Genomic DNA, 19330 nt, shown 5'->3' with positions numbered 1-19330 from the left:
ATCAAGCAGTTTTAACAGGGTGTATGCTAAAGAATTACAGGCTGTGGGAGCACCTTGCTCAAATAACGCGAGACAGCTATGAAAGCGTTCTCCGGGACACAATAGACGTATCAATGTTTCATACAGTTACACAGAACTACAAAAACGTTTTTTGCCCTTTTATATAGCCTAGAATAGTGCTACCTCGAAACTCGTTGTAAAAGGATATATCAGTATAGCGCCTCGTGATACTACAACGTGGTATATACCCGCGATGGGTCATACAATAGCAACTTATATAGATGTGCAAAATATATATCATCCCTATAGAATCTATAGTATATTTACATAAGGAATCAATGGCAACGTTCCCGTTACACAACCGATGTATAACAGGGGTTTCAATGCCGTTTATCACTTTGAATATTTAGAATCTATTGCGTAAATGACATAAATGTGTTTGGTATTCATGTGATCTGTTTTCAAGGCTCCGACGCACAGGGGGGGTTATACGAGCGTAACAGCACTACGCCCCCGAAGAAGACAGTAGCAGAACCCGTGAGCGTAACTATTTTATTTTGCACATTAGTATACACTGCTTGTTTGCAGTACCTCGGATCGGAAAATCTGCAGCAGGCATCACATAGACACACAATATGCACTGCGTTATGCTTTAACAGTGGAAGGAAGCTCCAAAGAGTAGTGTTAACGCCCGGGAAGTGGCCATATCCCGCGCTCGTGTTGCCAAAAGTGCGACTCACTACGTTGAAGCTACACCCAACCATGTAGAGAGCATTCCACAACCCTTTGCATAATGTCGTGGATTTGGAAGGATCCCAGCTTTATTGAGCTGTGCTGTGACCATTACTTTGCATTCAATGCAGGGTCGGTCATACCTACGCCGTCTATATCGGCGGCGAGCGCACTAAACAGCTCATCTAAGCTCTATCAGAGGATAATAAACAAGACACTAGAGAAGGGCGGTGCCCTTGTGTCACCTGATATGTGCAATGGCCTTCTTAAAGCTAAAGAGGCCATTAGCATGATAGATTCAGCACTATGGCAACATCTGTATGATGCCACTGTGCACGCCGGAAATGGCGATTTTGCGATGTTGCATAGATTCATCTTTGGGCTATTGACCCGATTGAAGGACTTACCTAATGACAGCTGGTTTTTAATACCGGGTGGAGTTAAACTATCGGACCAAACTCCATTGGAATGGCTAGGTTACGCCATATACAAACCAGCAGATTCATCATCGTATGTGTTTGGTGTAGTTAACACTGGTGGCCCAGGCCTCAAGTACCATTCATTCAAGCTTAACAGGTACACCAAAATTGGTCAACTGGAGCGAGATGCATCTGTGATGCTCAAGGATGTATCTGCGGATAGGCTGTTGCACAGTGCATTTTGGTTTGCCATATTCAGGTTGATGTATGCACCCAGCACCCAGAATTATGCCTACCTATATGAAGTGCTGCTGCCATACCTTAACTCTAAGCCCCTAATGCTTAACTGGAAGCTTGAATCGTTATCTAACGTACGATTGGATGAGACTGAGGAGGTCAAGGAGCAGTCAAGTGGCAAATCCGCCAAAAAGGTTCTCATCGAGGCTTTTACGCGCATGAGCAAGGACCAGAAGACTGAATCGACAAAAGAGATGCAATTTGAGTTAGAGAATAACTACGGTGGCGTATGGATGGACGCACCAACAAATGAGTACAAGCCCGGCTCAATGACCTCTATTATCGCCACTTTCGTTGAGCTTGTCCTGCGTCGGGACGAACATAACGACCTGGAAGTAAGGATGGTACACATCATGTTCCAGCTTAGCATATGCCTATTGATCGACCACGATCTAGATTCTCTGACTGGTGACGACCAGTCTAACGGCCAGCTTAACATCCGTAGCTCGTCTCTGTTCATCGAAATTGCGTGCAAGCAGCTGGCTGTAATGCTTGCAGAGGAGGCTGTTTACGACTCACAGCAGGAGACTTTGATTGACGTCGATGGCACTGAGTTTTCAATCGAGTCTGCGATGACGATGTCGAGCCTTGTTGGTTCAACTAACAGTCCCTTCCCCAGTGTTGCCAAGGCCGCTGGGTCCCTGGGACTTGAGGGTAACCGTCTCCACTACGATGCAAGCTCGCCCCTGAAAAACATACCGGAGCTCTACAACCTTGCTGCGTGTGTTATTGGCAAGGTATATGCTAACCTCCAGGCTAAGATGCCGCCAAGGGCACTTGGTATGGGTACTGGGTCGTGTACCATTGACAGGAAGCTATGTATGCCAGATCCGGACACACAGCTAAACTTTGAGTTTGAGAACTTTGGCAAGTTCAGGTTGGATGGTCCCAATGTCAACGAGTTGGCCAAAGGTTCAATGAGGTCCCAGCTGCTGCTGCCTGTGGATATGACCAGTGTCGAGATGCCAATAAACAACTTCAGCGACGTCTGTAAGGTCTTGCGCAAATGTATGGAAGTTTGCACTTTGCTGTCTAACCAGCGAGATGCCATTTCGTACACCTACGCATGGCGCTTCCAGCTGATAAGGCACGTGTTGTTCGAGGTATTGCCGTTACCACTGCCAATACCCATGCGCAATGAGGATGGTACAATGCCAGATCCAGGTAAGGTATTGTGTTTCTGGGCTAACGGCGATATTGAGCTCGAGACCCAGGTTGATATCTTGAGGCTACTGCAGATGATAGCTAGGCACGTGGCCATTGCATACTGCTCGCTTATCCGTACTCGTACAATAGAGGGTGAAAAGGCCATTATGCTAGGTGTCATATGTGCGATAGCAGATGCCGTCACTCGTAAAATTGCAGTGGACACTCCGAGTCACGTCTCGCTGATATACTCAGGCAAGGGCCAGGGTCCCATTAGCCCCTTTGGATTCTCCCTGGGTAACTTCGGCCTGGAAAGTTGTTACTACAGCCTCACTGACCCCTTAGCCGTCATTGCGCGTACTCAGGTTCTGGATTACTTCGAATCTGTCGAGCGTATGCTTGGGCCAAAGCACATTGTGTTTGATTGGGAAAAGTCACTTGAAATCGGCTCGGGAGACGAGCTTTTAGTACATTTAGTAGCGCTTCAATTGGGTTTTAACCGTGGCGTTGAAGATGTGCGCAAGTACTTTGTATGTGAGAACAAGGAATTCGCGGCTATGTTCCCAGAGTTTGGCTACCTCCGTGACATTGTCTTCATTGGAAAGTCTATTGGTTGGTCCGGTCCCATTGTGCCCACGTCAAGGTACTCCCTGGAGGATGCCACGTTCAAGTGGTCAGTGACCTCAAGCAGCTCCAGTGCAACCATAACGGTCAAGGCATTTGGCAAGCAGTTGAAGGTTACTCCCATTGGCAAGGTCAGGAACTCTGACGAGCAGAGTCAGACTTATTATCGCAAGATGATGCGGTGGTTTGTCCACTCTAGTAATTCAAAGTCGCCCACTAGTGCAGCTGACGCCCATAACCTGGTGACTGACTGCGAGGTAGCCAACGAGACTGACGTACTCCACCTCCAGACACTTCCTGACTACGGTGGTAACCTAGGTCGGCGTGACTCTGAACTCTTGCTCCAGTACCTCACTGCATCCTATGTACGTATCCCGCTGATCATGCAATTTTTCGCCAATGAAGCTAACCTCCACGCAGTGGCTTCAGCGCCCCTGCAGAAGGTAGTCATGGCTTCGGTGTTCGAGCCTGGTATCTGGAAGAGCATGGCAAACGACCACGTGTACCCTCAGATGGCTCCAGTCCAATCTCCCGATATACTCTCAACGCCTCTGGGTCTCCTTTTCAATGAGATATATTTCTCCGGTGGCTGTGTACTGTTATCAGTTGAGCAGATGCTGGAGTTGGCACTTGAAAGGGACAACTGCGTATTCGTTGGGGATGCCTCTAAAGTACTGCCATTTGCTATTAGATTGGCTACTCATGTATGCCGCTATGTTTTCCAAGCTACGTGCCACTTTAGGTTTACACAGGAACCTGCCGATGGATCGGGGCCTACCAGGATTACCGGTAGCGGTTGGCACAGCAATGTTAGAGGACTTCGCTTACGTAGTGAGGCTGCCTGCATTGAGTTGGAGGCTTTCCAAAGACGTATGCGTGTGTTGTTAATGGAAGGTGCCAAGGCACTTAACAAGCGTGCGTTGAAAGCAGCAAGAGCGAATGATCAAAATGCCGCCACACTTGCGATGGCCCATGTTGCTCTGGTATACGGCTATATCATGCAAATCGATGACTACATGGTCCAAAACGGACAGCCTACACCTGAAAATGAAGATGATATGTTCTTGTCACTTGGGACAGCGCTTATATTCGTATATGTCCACCATAGATTCGAGGTTGAAAAGTCAGTAGACAGTGCAAGTTCGGATACCAACGATGAAGATCCTGATGAAGAACCGCTTTTCATGCCAGAGCTTGAGCTTTTCGGTGTTGTACAAACTATACGTCAGCGGTTCCTGAAGTACCTGAGGTCCAAAGGCACTGGCTGTGATGTTATACTGGAAAAGCTAGTACACAAGGTGACCCAGTTTGCCATGTCAGATGCCGAGATAGCGCGGATCAGGATGGACATGACAAGCACTGACGACTGGCATGAACTCCAGTTTCCAGTAAGGTCTGGTAGATTCACCAAGGCATCTTGGGTACACAGACAATTTAAAACAGGCAAGATAGATGACGAGGATGATTCTGACTATGAGGACGTTTTAATGGAAAGCTACTACGTCGATGAAAACCTAGATGGCAAGGAGGGTGAGAACACAGATCCCGCATGGGCGTTTGACCAGCAGGCAAAGAGTAAAACCGAGCAGCGCACAGAACCCGAGGCAGTGGAAGATGCCAAACCGAGTAGTAAGGGCATAATAGGGCACACCAAGGACGTGGTTGTGGACAATACCAAGAAAACCAAGGACATGACAGTGTCCCTGGGTAAGAAAGTCTACCGTAAACTCAGACGGAAGAGTAAGGCCGACAAGCTAGTGAGCCCGATTGAAGCCTATGAAGAGTGGCTGAAGATGCGCGTGATGCAGCACTGTGATATTGAACTAAACTTCCAGACATGCGAACTCACTCTGAAACGTAACCGCCTCCAGCTGCTAGGCCAGTGGGTAAACCACTTCCCGCACTATGTCGAGCTTTTGGGACAGGTTAATCGCCAATCCACTGTACAGAGTGCAACTGTACAGCTCCATCATAATCGTCATTGGATGCGTCTGGTCGGTAGGAATTATAACCTTATCAGATGGGAGCGCGATACGCGCGACTACATGTTACCTCCTAAAATGGTATACAAACAGTCGGCGTGTCACAGTGGTTTGGAGTGGCTTCCAGCAGTATTAGACCCCTGGCTCCAGGAGCACATGCCCAAGTGGACTGTATACATTGCCAAGACGTTAGCCACTTCTAACCTGGATACGCAACAGGATGAGACCTACGTCAGATATGACGCAAACAAGTATGTCATCAACTCCGTCAGGCTCATAGCAACGTACAACGTCTCCAGCCATAATACTGGCGAAGCAGACAATATTGGTGCTATTCCCGTATCGGAGTTCCACCAGAGTGAGTACAGTGGCATCAAGGACTGCACAGTGGATTACATACCGAATGACGACAGTACTATCGTGAAAATAGCAAAGAACACTGCAGAGACTATATCCAGTATTTCGTCGGTTATCACCGATGCCGCCTCCAGCATAACTAAGCTGGGTGGTAAAAGCAAGAGTAGCAAGAGCTCGTCCCAGCAAGCTTCTGGTAAGCATGCAGCGGAAGTTGCAGCTGCAAATAATGCAGTTGTTACCAAGACTGAGGACACCAGCAGCGGCTCGAAGCGCTTGGTGACGAAGGAAATTGTAGTAGTGAAGAACCCGTTGGCAATCCATGTGTTTGACCTGGTGCAGGAGGGTAGGACTTGGTACCGTTCGTTGTGCTACAGCTCAGATGCAACCCGGGCGTTCTGCACCAGTCTACCGCGATATGTAAATATAGTTGGCTTCGGTAGTGGTAAACCCGAACTTTCCGTAGGTAAGCCCTCGCAACCAGCTCCGCAGCCAAAGAATACGTTACTCATTATCCGCAACACCGAGAAAGAGGTGTTGGCTAGCACCGAGGGCGGCATAAGCGGCAGGGAGCAGTTTATCCTACCCGAGTGTATGCGTGGTCTTTTACCCGATGTCCTCCTTGAGGAGTACTACTTCTGGCAGAACATCAAATCGTCGGATATTGTGGGATACCCCAAGACCACAACTGCAGAACGGTTTGCAAAAACTCGTGTTTGGATCCGATTGGTGCCATACGGCGCCCCGGACAATACGTACTTCCAACACGCTGATGCCAATGCCATTGTCAAGCGTGTGCATATAGGCTCGGAAACTACCAAGGAAGTTGAACAGCTTGTAAACCTGCAGGCGCCAAAGGACGAATTGATCGAGTCGTTAACGAGGACTCTGTTGCGTCTGGATGACCTGAGCCATATACTGGCATGGTCATATGAAGATAGTAACCGCGTGGAAGTAGTGGAATTCGCTAAGCTGGGCTTGACGTTCCGTGCCACTAGGTCTGGTGGAGGTTCTAGTGGTATCATACGCTACATGTGTGAGGAGCATACAGGACTGTTTTTGAACTATGGTGATGTATGGCAGAGCCCGTTGACAGCTGCGCTTATCCGCGGTTTGGAAAATAGTCTGTTGTTAACTGATGAGGACGGTGAATTGTACATACTGGTATCTACTGTTAGGTGCCCTATACGTGTGTTCCCTAAGGTACCTGAAGGTATCATGCTGGCCCATGAAATAGCGCATGTAATGCAAGGTGTAGTTTGGCCAGAGTTGATCTACGATGGTGGTAACAAGGACTGGCTGGCAGCCATAGATACTGGCAGCAGGCACTACCTCTACAAAGTACACTCCTCTAGGTCGTTCCTGTTTGTTCCAACCTATGCGTCAGGCCTATATCTGCTGCTTAACAGGTTCCTTGATAGGCAGTATGACCAGGTATGCCGCATCAGCAAGACCACGCTGTTTGACGACGAGAGTCACAGCAGCGAGGAACGTGCTTTCTGGGAGGTACTGGCTAAAATCGATTCCACTTGCGATAAACACCCAGACGCTTACGCGTGTAGGATTCACTTACTGCTAGCTGCCATTAGGCAGGGGCTCCACGTAGCGGAAGGAATAAACCTCAAACCACCAAAGCGGATGCAAAGGATACAGCAAAACATAAAGACCATATTTGGTACCGTTAAACAGGTTCCCGGTCCCAAGGATGGCGAGACCTACAGGATCAACTGGGTGTTGCACCAGGAGCTCCTGGGATACATAAACAACCTGCGGTATGTATCCGCTGGGTGTAGATTGACTATCCAGGAAGAGAAGGAACTTCTCAAGTTGTGCCAGCCGTACTTTGGGCGTTTCCCTTCGTTGTCCAACAGGTTTGCCATACTGAACGCCCTGGATCAGGATAAGGTATCTGATGTAGGTCGTGAGTTTTCAGTGGTACATAAAATAGAGCTTGCCATGCCCAAGCGGCCTAATGTGCACAACTACGACAGTAGATGTGACAAGAGCTGCATCGACAAGAATGTTTACGTGGACGCCGCCGCTAATATCCTGACGAATGTACGTTACAAAAAGCCTGACTCTATACTATCGGGACCCGATTCCTTGGCGTACATAGAGAAGATGTTTGCTAGAGGCATTGGCCACGGCGACTTTTTAGTGGTCTACGAAATGTTATGCGGTATATTCCCAATGTCAACGTTGCCATATGAGCCAACCCATGAATGGGGAGCTGTGCTTACCAGGTTCATCATACACAAAAACCAGGACACCAAGAACATTATGCTGTCGACTCTCGAAATCCTAAGCGCAGATCGCTCCCTGGGTTCACAGATGCCGAGGATACCGCCAGACGTCACCCAGAAGAAGCAGTTGACATCCTTGTTTTCAAGAGTCCACCAGCCACTTCAGAAGTTTATCGCGGAGGTACAGCGTACGCTTAATAGGCTAGACGAACGCGGTGCCATCATGTGGCCTGAGGATTACAAGCGTCACCACAAGTACGAGTACGTACTCAGGATTAGCGCTACTATCCCCAAGGACCAGCTCTTGGTACCGTGGTCATTTGTGCACTATAGCACTGACTACACCAAGGATGTGATGGAAATGGTACCTTGCAAAGTGGGTGATGCCGTTGTAGATGATAAGTTCATCTCCACCATGGGCGCTGAAGTACTGGGCGAAGTGATTGAGCACAGGGAGCATGTAGAACCACCAAAGGTGGCACCCGACCAAAAGAAGCTGCCTATATCCTTGGAAGGCCACTGGGTAATGAAATATGCACCTGCACGTCAGATGATGTCCCGTCTGGAGAAGGACTATGAGTTCTACTTGCAAGAGGAGGCACAAGAAAGCCAGCGCATGTTTACTGGGTTCACCAATGCCTACGTCGACCAGATGGCAGCAAAACCTGAAGTTCTCACGGAGGAGTTCAGGAAATTGCAGGCCCTACGAGAACGGCTTTTGGCATTGTTCAAATCTGACGGCCAGTTCGTGGAGGCTGGTATTAGGTCTGCACTACGCCAGGCAAACTGCATCGTGGACAAAAAGGATACCAAAACGCATATTATGAAGTGTTGGGGGTATATATTCGGCAAACTAGCGGGTATTGAGTGCCTCGTGGGACTTGACGAGTTGGTAGACTGCCTGGTGTCGTCCAATGGTGATCGTAATTTGCTCATACTGAATCCGTTCATAGATCGACCTCAGGATATTCTGTGCCTAGTTGCAGCAGTTATGATGGCTGTCAACAGGCGGTCGCTAACGGCAAAAGCCATATGCCAATTGATGCTAGTGCTGCAGTCACTAAAAAAGCTATCGCAAGGCAAGGTCCATGGAGAAGCATTAGATGCGCTAAAGGTGGACATTTGCACGTCAAGTCGGACCTTGTCCAACCGCATGAACGTTGCCAGGCATTATGTCACTGTGTTGCCTACCCAAAATGGCGGTACCAAGTGTATGCTGGACCCGAGGTTACTTCTATTTGAATTCTCGGGAAATATACTGCTACACAAGCGCCAGGTACAGCTTGTGCGTAACTTTGTACAATCTGCCCAAATGGGTGAAAGTCGATGCCACCAGATGATTATGGGAGAAGGTAAGACCACTGTTGTTGGCCCACTACTTTCTGTGCTACTAGCTGATGGTGAACGGCTGTTCGTACAAATATGTCCGCATGCATTGTTGGAGTTCACAAGGGCGATACTTAGGGAAAACTTCTCTGCGGTAATCCACAAGGGTGTTTTCACACTCAAGTTCAGCAGGTTCGACAGGGCTACCCCGGAACTTTACCTGAAACTACTCCAGGCTAAGCAAACGAGATCAGTGGTTATATGTACACCCACTAGCATCAAGTCTATATTCCTCAAGGTAGTATCCTGCTTCCACAAATTGGAATCGGGTACCATGGTCAGCGAGGGCACTGTTAGTAGGATAAACAGTTTGCACCAGCGTTTAACGAGAATATGGAATATGAAGGGTACGTCAAAGATAACACCAACGCCCAAGAGTAAGGAGAAGCCCAAAGACGTGGATGATACGCATCGCGCTATACAGCTTGAACTTGACATGTGCCTGAGGATATTGGAGCTGTTCTCCAATGCAATAGTGCTAATGGACGAAATCGACCTTTTGCTACATCCACTCAAGAGCGAGTTGCACTGGCCCATTGGCGACAAGAAGCCACTGGTACACTTGCACGGCTCGGACCATAACATCAGGTGGCTGCTGCCGTGGCACATTCTACGAGTCATGGTACCGAATTCCAAGGAACAGGTCTCGAAGAATGAAATGGCAGTTCTGGAGCGTATCCAGCTATGCTTCAGTGAAGGTGTAGTGGGATGCCACGCCGGTGACTCGCCACACCTGATACTGCTTAACCACCACTGGTATGTCGGCGAGATGCTGCCACTGATGGCCGAATGGGTCTGCTTGTACCTCAAGAAACACCAGCTAGTAGTGGAAACCTACCAACAATGTCTTGACTTCCTCATAACTGGTGAGCCTAACTCATCGTTACAATCCGTGGAAGTATTGAACTTCGCTAAGGAATGGATTTGGTCCACATTCCCTCATGTTATATCTAGGGTCAACCTAGTAAACTATGGTGTCCTGAGCATCAAGCAGGTCGAGGAAATATTAGCAATAAGCCCGAATACACCATTGTCCAGGCGTATGCTGGCTGTGCCGTTCGTTGGTAAAGGCACGCCTAGCAAATATTCCGAATTCTCACACCCTGACGTGCTTATTGGATTCACTATCCTGGCCTACCTGTACCAGGGACTTAGGAAATGCGATTTTGCACCTGCTTTACGGCATTTGGCACAGCAATTCTATGAGGAACCGGGACATATCGTTAACAGACAAGCTTACAAGACTTTCAACCGCTGGGTACTCAGTGCAGGTGGTACCCTGAGGGAGTCCAAGCGCAAGTCTACAAGGCAGTACCACTACCTATGCGACATCACTGACGAGCACATATTCAACCCTGTAGAGTACGTAGATCGTGCGTCGGATATTTGGACCCTGGATGTAGTGAACGTATATGACGAGGAGCAGGTAGATATTCTGTATAACCTATTGAAAAACGATGGTCTCGTTATAGAGTACTACCTCTGCAACGTTTTACTTCCCTCTGCTATGGAGCATACCACGTTACAGCTTACTGCCAGTGCTATGGAGTTGGGTAGCTCTATGTTATTCCCGATTAGGCTTGGATTCTCAGGTACTCCGTCGCAGCTTTTGCCAGTAGAAATGGGTACCTGCCACTACAGTCAGGGTACTGACGGTATGATCCTGAAGGTACTCACAGACCCAACCGTAGTCAAGGGGCCCATTGTACTCAAGAAGGGATGGACCAGTGAAACAATCTTGGACCTAGTAGCCAAGAGTCCCTTGAAACCATTGGCTCTCATCGATACCGGAGCCTTAATAACTAGCTTAAGCAACTTGCAAGTAGCTCAGGAGCTACTCAAGCGCGGTCTGGACCACGTTGACGGTGTGGTATACTTAGATGACCATGACAGGCAGATGGTACTCTTGCGTGACCGTTGGCGCAGCACTCTGCTGACCCATTGCGGTATCCCTCCTGAGCGCAGGCTCAGTTTCTACGACCAGGTGCACGCTACGGGGCAGGATATAAAACAAGCTGCACATGCCACTGCGTTTATTACCATAGGCGCCGACATGACGTTTAGGGACTATTCCCAGGGTGCTTGGCGTATGAGAGGTATTGGTAAGGGACAGACGTTACACTTGGTGATCCCGCGTGAAGTAGAGACTTTAATTGCAACTGACCAAAAGTCAGAAAAGAGCAAGATTAAACAATGCGTCCAGTGGCTAATAGTTCGCGGTATAACCAATGAAATGAAATTCTCCCGCGTGCTTTTCGAGCAGTCGGTACAAAATGTAATACGTAAGAAGAGCTTCCAGAAGCTGATACAGAACCACTTAAGTGTGGCAGCGGGTGAAGCTGAGGGACTGGCCAAATGTGTCAATGTATTCAGGGAAATCAAGGATTATTCCATCCCTAATACATTTAGTGGTAAGCTCACCTTCAGCGACAGGATACGCACGTTTGTTAAGGAATATGATATAGATGAAAGTACATTGAAGCCTTTGATCGGCGTGTCAATGGTACCGCTGAAACTCAACGATGTCAAGGAAGTTGTTAAACCTCAGGTTATCAAAAAAACTGCTGTTGGCGATGAGTTACTGGATATATTTGCCACCCAAGATGACGAACTTGATCTGGACGGAGATGAGTATGTATCATATGAGGAACAAGTGGCTGCAGAAGCGAACGATGAAGTTGCCAAAGGAAAATTGATGAAACAAGATTACCTCGAAATGGAAAACAAACCTATCGACGAAGAATTTGGATACGATGCTGAACATGAACAAGAAATGGAAGTCCTCGAAGAGGAGGAGGAAGAAGAAGAAGCTACACACCAGAGGCAACAAATGAAAGAGGAAGAGCACCAAACTGAAGAAGAGCTTCCCCAGCCACATAGGTACAGCCGTAGTGAGGAAGAAGTCATCAGGTGGAACTTGGACCAGCTTTCAAAGGATCCAAACGGTTGCGGGTTCCTTGGTTGCAAGGATTTCTACCTCTACAGAAAAGATGGTACGCAACTCACTATGCCATTCCCAGATTATATATCTATAAGCCCAAATTTCTACAAGATCAAATGGTCATCCAACTCATATCGTAGATTGAAGAATGTCATTGTTGTGTTGGACGTCACGGGTGAACTGGAAACCGATATCCTTCCTCAGTTCCAATCAATGTCAAACAACGTTCCCGTGACCCAGGGAACTGCACTTAATGAAGTGGCACCCGCTCAAACATTGGATGTCGCAATGCCACGTGGAATTAAGCGCAGGTTGGCGCGTGCTTTTGAGATATTAGCCACCTTGCCAGATAATACAGTATCATTGCCTATGGCACTGAGCATCATACGTGCTATAGACCCCGAGGATCCACAGGATGCTGAGCTCATATCGTCGTATATTGCAAATGAACTAGGTAAAAAGGGTGCTGGTCCCGATCAGCAATTTGCTTACCAGGCGATACTGGATGCCATGGTCTCGCTATATAGTATAAACAAGAACCGCAGGTTCCTAGTTGTCACGCTTGCCGAGGCAGAGGCTATAAGGGCTTGGCTACACAGAAGTCGTACTAAAGCCAAGATTGGATTGCGTAATCTTGGTGCTAGGTTCCAACCATTCGATACTTCATTCTGCTATGCTCAGAAGAGGCCTGAAAAGGTAGCAGCATTAGTAGGACTCCAGCCAAGGATAACCTACGCTTGTCTTAAGTTCTTTAACTCAGAGATGCAATACACTGCATGTCAGGTGATGATGTTAAAGGAAATTTTCGAGTCGGTGTCGCCCACCGAGTGTCTAGCGTACTTCCAGCAGCTTCGTGAAATGCGGTTAGTGGTACAAAACATTAAAGCTTCTCTTGCCGGGTCGTCGAAATTAGGTCGCTTGTTTAGTGCAAGTACCTCCGACGAACTTATCATGCGCCTGTTGAACATTCGCTTACACCAAATTGCGTGTGAGCGCGGTGGTCCCCGGGGGTTAATGTTATCCCTGAAGACTGATAGGATAAACGGTCAGATTTTAGGTGGTTTGATAAATTCAAACCCACAACGTATTCTTGCGCAACCGCATGAACTCAAAGCTTTTATGCAGTACCTTGACCGAGATATAGACGGTGTTGTGAGTCTACCGGACTTGGAGATGTCGTTCGATGAGCTCACCGATGTAGCTGCTGATTTGAATATATATTGGGGTGTGAGATTCAGCCTCGAGTTCCATACTGATGTGCGCCCAGTGTCGCAGTGTAGCGGCTTTGCTGTCTGGATGCCCAAGAAACTTGGCCATTCCTTGGGTGTCGAGTTGCAGCAGTTGGCGCACTACTTCACCTTACCCAACGAGGTGAATTTGGAATGCCCCGTGTTGAAATGTGTTAACAAGAGTGGCGGTTACTCGCCTCTAAAGAAATTCTGCCGTGTTCCTACCGGTTATACCAAACTATGGCAGGATGACGCTGAAAACCCTGGTATATTCCTGTGGCAGCCTATTGCACCAGAGGGCTATCTAGCCATTGGAATAGCTGCCACTAGGGTTGAAGAAATGCCTAGTGAACGCTCTGTAGTATGTTTGCCCATGAAGTGGGTAGAGGAAGTGAATACTCCAGATGCAGTTCTAGAAGCCGATGGTTTCGGCCCAGGTTTGGAGCCCATGCGTATCAAGTTGCATCTATGGCATGGAACTGCCAATACGGATCGTGCATTGGCATTGAAGGGCACTAAGTTTGCCCTGCAACCAAACCTGTTGGACATGATGGACACCGTTCCTGAGTTGTTGTCATTAGACTAAGTTACAGATTTAATGTTGTGTCATTTTACATTCTGTCCCTAATGTATACAGAAGAATGAAAGTGTAGTTGTGTGCCTATAGATGGCATTGTACAAAGATCACAGTCAGTCAACGGGGATCAAAGGATTGTATTATACAAAGGGTGAAGTTTCACTGTTTAACACCGCTCCATAGATCCCATTAGGTGACTACACATGTCCATTATAAGAACAGTATGTTACACTTTTGTACAATGGCTATGTATATACATGTCATGACACTGTAGCACTGATGTGTTTAATTAATGCAGTATCATTGAAAAGAATAACAAAAAAGGTTCAACTATCACTAGAATGTTTTGGATGTAGTACCATGGCATTGGTGTAATACATGACATGTTGACAGTTACAGACAACCGTGCGTTGTCGTCTATTGGAGAGAAAACATAATGTCTACATGCGTTTTGGTGAATATAATAATGAGTATTATGATTTCCCGGAATATCAAATTGTTATATTGAGTGAGATAGAAGATAATGAAACAACGTCACACAGAGCAATGTGGGTAGTTGGGTGTCTAACTAGGTAAGTAATCTCGTACACAAGGAAATCGGCATTGATACATACTCACTGCTACCATAATTTGGAATTATTGGTTCAAGACAAGAGAAAGGTATCAGCCAGAAGGTGTCCACAAGGTTACAGAGCTATGTTAGCTTGTTACTGTGAACAGCCGATAACGTCATTCAAATGCTCTGACTATGGTAATAACCACACAGTTAATACCATGGTTAATCATTTCCATGTTCAAGGCGGCATACGCAGAGGATGACAGTGGCAGTAATGGAAGCTCCACAAAGTATTATATTTTAATCGGAGCAGGAATTTTTGTCATTGCTGCCATAGTTGTGCTTGTATACCTAGACTGGAACGATCATTTAAAGAGTTTGGATGATAAGAAATGGATAATCTACGTGCTTTTTGTTCTCTGTGGTTTTGCTGGGCTTATAATATTCACGTGGCTGGTATTTGGATTCAAGCGATATACTAACCTAGACAGGCGTACGCTATTGACGTATTTCTTAATACGCGCCGCGCACGACCCACCTCAATTTGGTGGATGTATGAGAGATTGGTGAATAAGATAGCATGTTACATTCAAAATAGATTGGGAAACGTTTTGATGTTCCCCTTAGGAAGGCCACTTAATATATTCTAATCGGAAGACCATTTTAATTTTATATACCGTGGCATACATAGTCTTGATATTATGGTGCCAAGAGGTGATAGTACTTCATAGTACTATAGACACTATAGTACGCACGCCATATAGAGTACCGCTGTATGGTCGCATACAGTACTTTGGCGCGCTATAGTAGTACTAGTGATGGCATTTCCCAACGAAATTGTCTTTTAATTTGTTATTTTTAATATTAAGTGGGACGTAGTTCTGTAGTGCTTGCCACAAATGTAGCACAACATGTATCTATGAAGTTACCAAATGTACATAGTTTGACACATATATTACAGGTAAACTCAGTAACAAACCATTGTCACCTAGATCGATAACATAACAAACAATAGCATGTTTTAGGATGTTAAGCGAAATAGTCCACCACACCCTACCATGTAACCTCATAAGTTCAGTCCAGTGGCCATAGGGCACCTAGGGCTAGCACTAGGTCTGGGTAGACCAACATTGTTACGATGGTAGTGGTACAGTGGTGGAGTAGTAATATGTGATATTCATATAGTGATCATATGTACAGCTATATCTATACTACTGCATTACTGCTATGGGATGACTATTATTGTATAGTGTCAGTAATATGTGAATACTACAAGTCCTTCTATGCACAGTAACGTTTAGACATCCACAGGGGACATTACAGTCCGTATTGAGTTACCCAAAGTTGGGCCATCAAGTGTACCAGGGTAGCACTGTAGTCATTCTCACCACTATGATTCCTTTGCGACATCCGTGTCTGGTACCGTGTTCTCAGCGGTGTCAGTAGCCTTGAGACTCTTCTGCTTGGAGAGACATGAATTCCATCTCCATGTAAGTAGACCACATCGATATGCATACCAGAATACCGGTACCATCAGTAGTAGTGAGTAGGCCAGCAAGGCGAATTCTACACCTTTAAGTTCAGCGATGAGATCGTGAGTCTTTGCAATATGTATCACCATCACTATCACCACAGCCACCAGTGCTACCAGAATTACCACTGCTGCCAGTACCCCGAAGCACATGTAATCCTTGGGCCAGTGGAATACCCCTTTATACTCTAGGCAATACAAGGTAATTCCTAGGGCCACTACGTGCAATGCCAGAAGGAAAGATGCTGTAGTAATGCGTAGTACTGGGCTGTCTGCCAACGCAGTGGATAGTAGTAAATCGTATTCCATAGTAATGGGTGTTGCCACTGCCAATATAGAGGCCACTGCCAGTGCTGATGCCATTAGGGTTATCACTTCCGGTACTGTATATGGTAGCTTGAGAATAGTAATCCAGAGCACTGCCGTGGTATAGCACTGCGTACACGGTACTACTATTTTATCAAGGTAACGAATTGTCAGAATCTCATTAACCCATTCTAAGCCGGAAAACAGATCGTAGTTGGGTTGATACTTCACCATTGAAGCTGTTACACCCAGCACTACGAGAAGCACTAGTACTACTACTATTGCACTACCATAACAAACGTACTGGCTCTTACAACATGGTCTACAAAATAGGTTGCATTTCCAGCCGCAGTATAGAGTACCACCGAGTATAAACACAAGTAGTACTGCAACACCGTAAATGGGATATATCCATTCAGGTGAATAGGTGTCTTCATCCAGATCTTCCATCGGTTGCAGTAGCTTTAGCACGGCCAATACCACTGCCATTACCTGTAGTAGCATCAGCAGTACCAGTAATGCCCAATGGTACCAGGTCATCGGGGATAGTAGGTACCCAGCCTTCTTGCACTGCCATAGACATACTCCGAGCAGCAAAGTGGACAGTGGAGTAGTAGTGAATAGCACTGTAGTAGTGCTGAATTCGTCTACCAAGGCCACCAATGAACCCAGTGCCTGGCAGCATAGAGATAGCCATAGTAGTACTAGTACTATGGTAGTGCAGCTAACATTATCCATAGTGTTTTTGATAATACTGGGTAGTACTATAGAGTTATCGTTTTCCTTACAGTGTGGAGTTATATTCCTTGGTGGTACTCCATAGTACTGGGGAGTAGTGGCGTGGTTGTGGGAGGATGGGTTTGCCGACGTGTTGTATGTTCTAGACGTCTTAAGAAGGGTTATCCTGTAGAAAACAGTTATTACAGAGTGTGGGGGATTGAAGAAATTGGCTAGTATGGTAACGGGGCAGTACTCAGTAGTACTAGTTGGTAACGAGGTAGTGATGTAATAGTAATCCGTAGTATAGGGTAGCAGCGCAATAGTAATGTACATTTACTGTCACGACAATTGCTTTCCTAAGCTACAGAAATGCATTGTTTGTTATCTTGTCCATGTGACTACCCTGGGCAGTACTTACCTGCTCCCTGATTCAACCTATCCAGGTCATAGCCCATGGCCGCCATGAATGACCCAAGACCGGCCTTGGTAAGATCACTACTGATATCGTGCAGCTTACTCTCCGACCACCTATCGCCACCACCCGTTAGAAACCCCAACTGACTGAGTCCACTCCAGATGAGACATACTGACCCTAGGAAAATACGGGCCAGGAGGTGGACCTTAGTGCAGTCACTGGAGATGGAGGTCCAAAGGTAGTCTTCTTGAGGGGTAGTTTTGGGGGTACCTTCTTGCCTTTTGTAGGCCGAGAGGTAGCATTTGTTGTTACCAACACCATTGGCATTGATACCACACGTTGTACATTCATGACCACCACCCCTAGTACCACCGCAGCAGCCTACATTGTCACCACATTTTTTGCCAATCCCTTCACTCTTCTTTGCTGTCTGTCCCAGACAACATGTATCCCCTTCCTGCCACCCAACCCACTTCTGTAGTCCCTGTGCCAACTGGTCTATCAGTGCCTTTATGACCTCGGTGCCACCGGCGCAGGTACTACTGGCAGCACTAGTGCTGCCACCACTAAGGAGTCCCAGGTCCGTGAGCACTGGCTTGACTATGGACTGTTCCTGCTCTAGGAGCAGGCCGTCCCAGTTCCTCTGAGTGCTTGGACCAGGGGACCCCGGGGACTTGGCATCGTACAGTAGGTCCTTTATTGCTTTAGCCAAATAGCACATTCGATGGCAATCCGGCGACTTCTTCGGGCCATTCTTCCTACCATCCCTACCAGTTACCCTCAGGACCCAGTCAATGGCCTCCTTCAGGTTGGTGGGAGCCTGGGTGAGGCTGGTGAAAGGAGTCCAGGCGATAACTTAGGTGAAGGAGATGCTTGATCTTACATAGCCTCTTCTCAGTTATCATCATCACCTTAGTGGTCTTTATCGCGATATGTTATTCACTACTACCTACTACTAGGTAGAGTACTGCTGAAGTGATATTGGTCATACGGTCGTTGAGGTGATCAGTACCAGATAGACTTGATATCTACATAGATACACCATTGGACCAGACGATAACCATGAATTCCGTGATTCATGAACATCTAACGGTGGTATATACTGCAGTGGTTTGTGCAATGGTAAGGCCAAAAGGAAATGTTAAATGCAAAATCCACTTAACACTGATGAGGTGCACATGTGGAGAACAGAACATGCCCAAAACCTGCGTGAGACCAATGACCCCTGTCTCCCAGCAGGTTGACAGGGGCATTGTGTCTAACTCATCAACATCAGCCACTTAACTTGCATCACTATAATGGGAACCCCAGATTAGACAACTAACTTGTAGTGGCGATATCAATGTAAATCAATAATATCAACGGATAATGCCCATCTGTGAGTATGATCCACTGGTAGTCCACCGGGGCCAACGATGTTGCAAAGTCTTCAGGGTATTTGAAGGTGGAATCCGCCTCATGAATGTTATTACAGTGATACTGTTAACAGCACCGCCTCATAGAGATCGTCATGACTGCTTCGTAGCAGGAGGTATCCGCATCCACGCAATCCAAGAATAAAGTCAGTCCTCAGTATGTACAGTGAGATGTTAGCATAGAAGAAGCATGCATGATAAATCACAGTGACAAAGATGTTATCAGATGCTGTCCTTAGCAACATGACGTATTACTGAATGTATTCATCCTGCATGATACAGAGAGGCGATTCCAATAAGTGAGGTGGCATGAAGGTCATCACATAGAATTAGATCATAGCTTGAGCGATTAATATATCCAAGTGGTACCTTCAATGGAAGTAATCTTAGTACATTGGGACTCACCAGGGTCTACTAGTCACACTGCAGTAACATTGCATTCTTCTGTACAATGTCA

The 19330-nt window shown here is 46.8% G+C and overlaps 4 protein-coding genes across 4 annotated transcripts; 2 read left to right on the top strand and 2 right to left on the bottom strand.

The window, feature by feature from the left end:
- Nucleotides 1-773: 773 nt before the first annotated feature.
- On the top strand, nt 774-13968 carry BBOV_IV000220 (uncharacterized protein). The gene has a single exon (XM_001609140.2). It carries the CDS (start codon nt 794-796, stop codon nt 13937-13939), a length of 13146 nt encoding a protein of 4381 aa, XP_001609190.1. The 5' UTR covers nt 774-793; the 3' UTR covers nt 13940-13968.
- Nucleotides 13969-14520: 552 nt separating this feature from the next.
- On the top strand, nt 14521-15068 carry BBOV_IV000215 (putative integral membrane protein). The gene has a single exon (XM_051767719.1). The coding sequence runs from the start codon at nt 14679-14681 to the stop codon at nt 15054-15056; it is 378 nt and encodes a 125-aa protein (XP_051623602.1). The 5' UTR covers nt 14521-14678; the 3' UTR covers nt 15057-15068.
- A 780-nt stretch (nt 15069-15848) lies between these two features.
- BBOV_IV000210 (putative integral membrane protein) lies at nt 15849-17395 on the bottom strand. Its single transcript, XM_001609139.2, has one exon. The coding sequence runs from the start codon at nt 17374-17376 to the stop codon at nt 15877-15879; it is 1500 nt and encodes a 499-aa protein (XP_001609189.1). The 5' UTR covers nt 17377-17395; the 3' UTR covers nt 15849-15876.
- An 8-nt stretch (nt 17396-17403) lies between these two features.
- BBOV_IV000200 (variant erythrocyte surface antigen 1 beta subunit) lies at nt 17404-18720 on the bottom strand. Its single transcript, XM_001609138.2, has one exon. It carries the CDS (start codon nt 18177-18179, stop codon nt 17442-17444), a length of 738 nt encoding a protein of 245 aa, XP_001609188.2. The 5' UTR covers nt 18180-18720; the 3' UTR covers nt 17404-17441.
- Nucleotides 18721-19330: the final 610 nt, after the last annotated feature.

The sequence above is a fragment of the Babesia bovis genome (assembly GCF_000165395.2).
Source record: "Babesia bovis T2Bo chromosome 4 map unlocalized Chr4_2, whole genome shotgun sequence".
Taxonomy (NCBI): domain Eukaryota; phylum Apicomplexa; class Aconoidasida; order Piroplasmida; family Babesiidae; genus Babesia; species Babesia bovis.
The sequence above is the reverse complement of the archived record's forward strand: the minus strand, read 5'-3'. Positions and strand labels throughout refer to the sequence as shown.

Bases quoted from the DNA above. Each gene is read 5' to 3' on its own strand.
- BBOV_IV000220 (XM_001609140.2), top strand. From the start codon at position 794: ATGTCGTGGATTTGGAAGGATCCCAGCTTTATTGAGCTGTGCTGTGAC.
- BBOV_IV000215 (XM_051767719.1), top strand. From the start codon at position 14,679: ATGGTAATAACCACACAGTTAATACCATGGTTAATCATTTCCATGTTC.
- BBOV_IV000210 (XM_001609139.2), bottom strand. From the start codon at position 17,376: ATGTACATTACTATTGCGCTGCTACCCTATACTACGGATTACTATTAC.
- BBOV_IV000200 (XM_001609138.2), bottom strand. From the start codon at position 18,179: ATGTGCTATTTGGCTAAAGCAATAAAGGACCTACTGTACGATGCCAAG.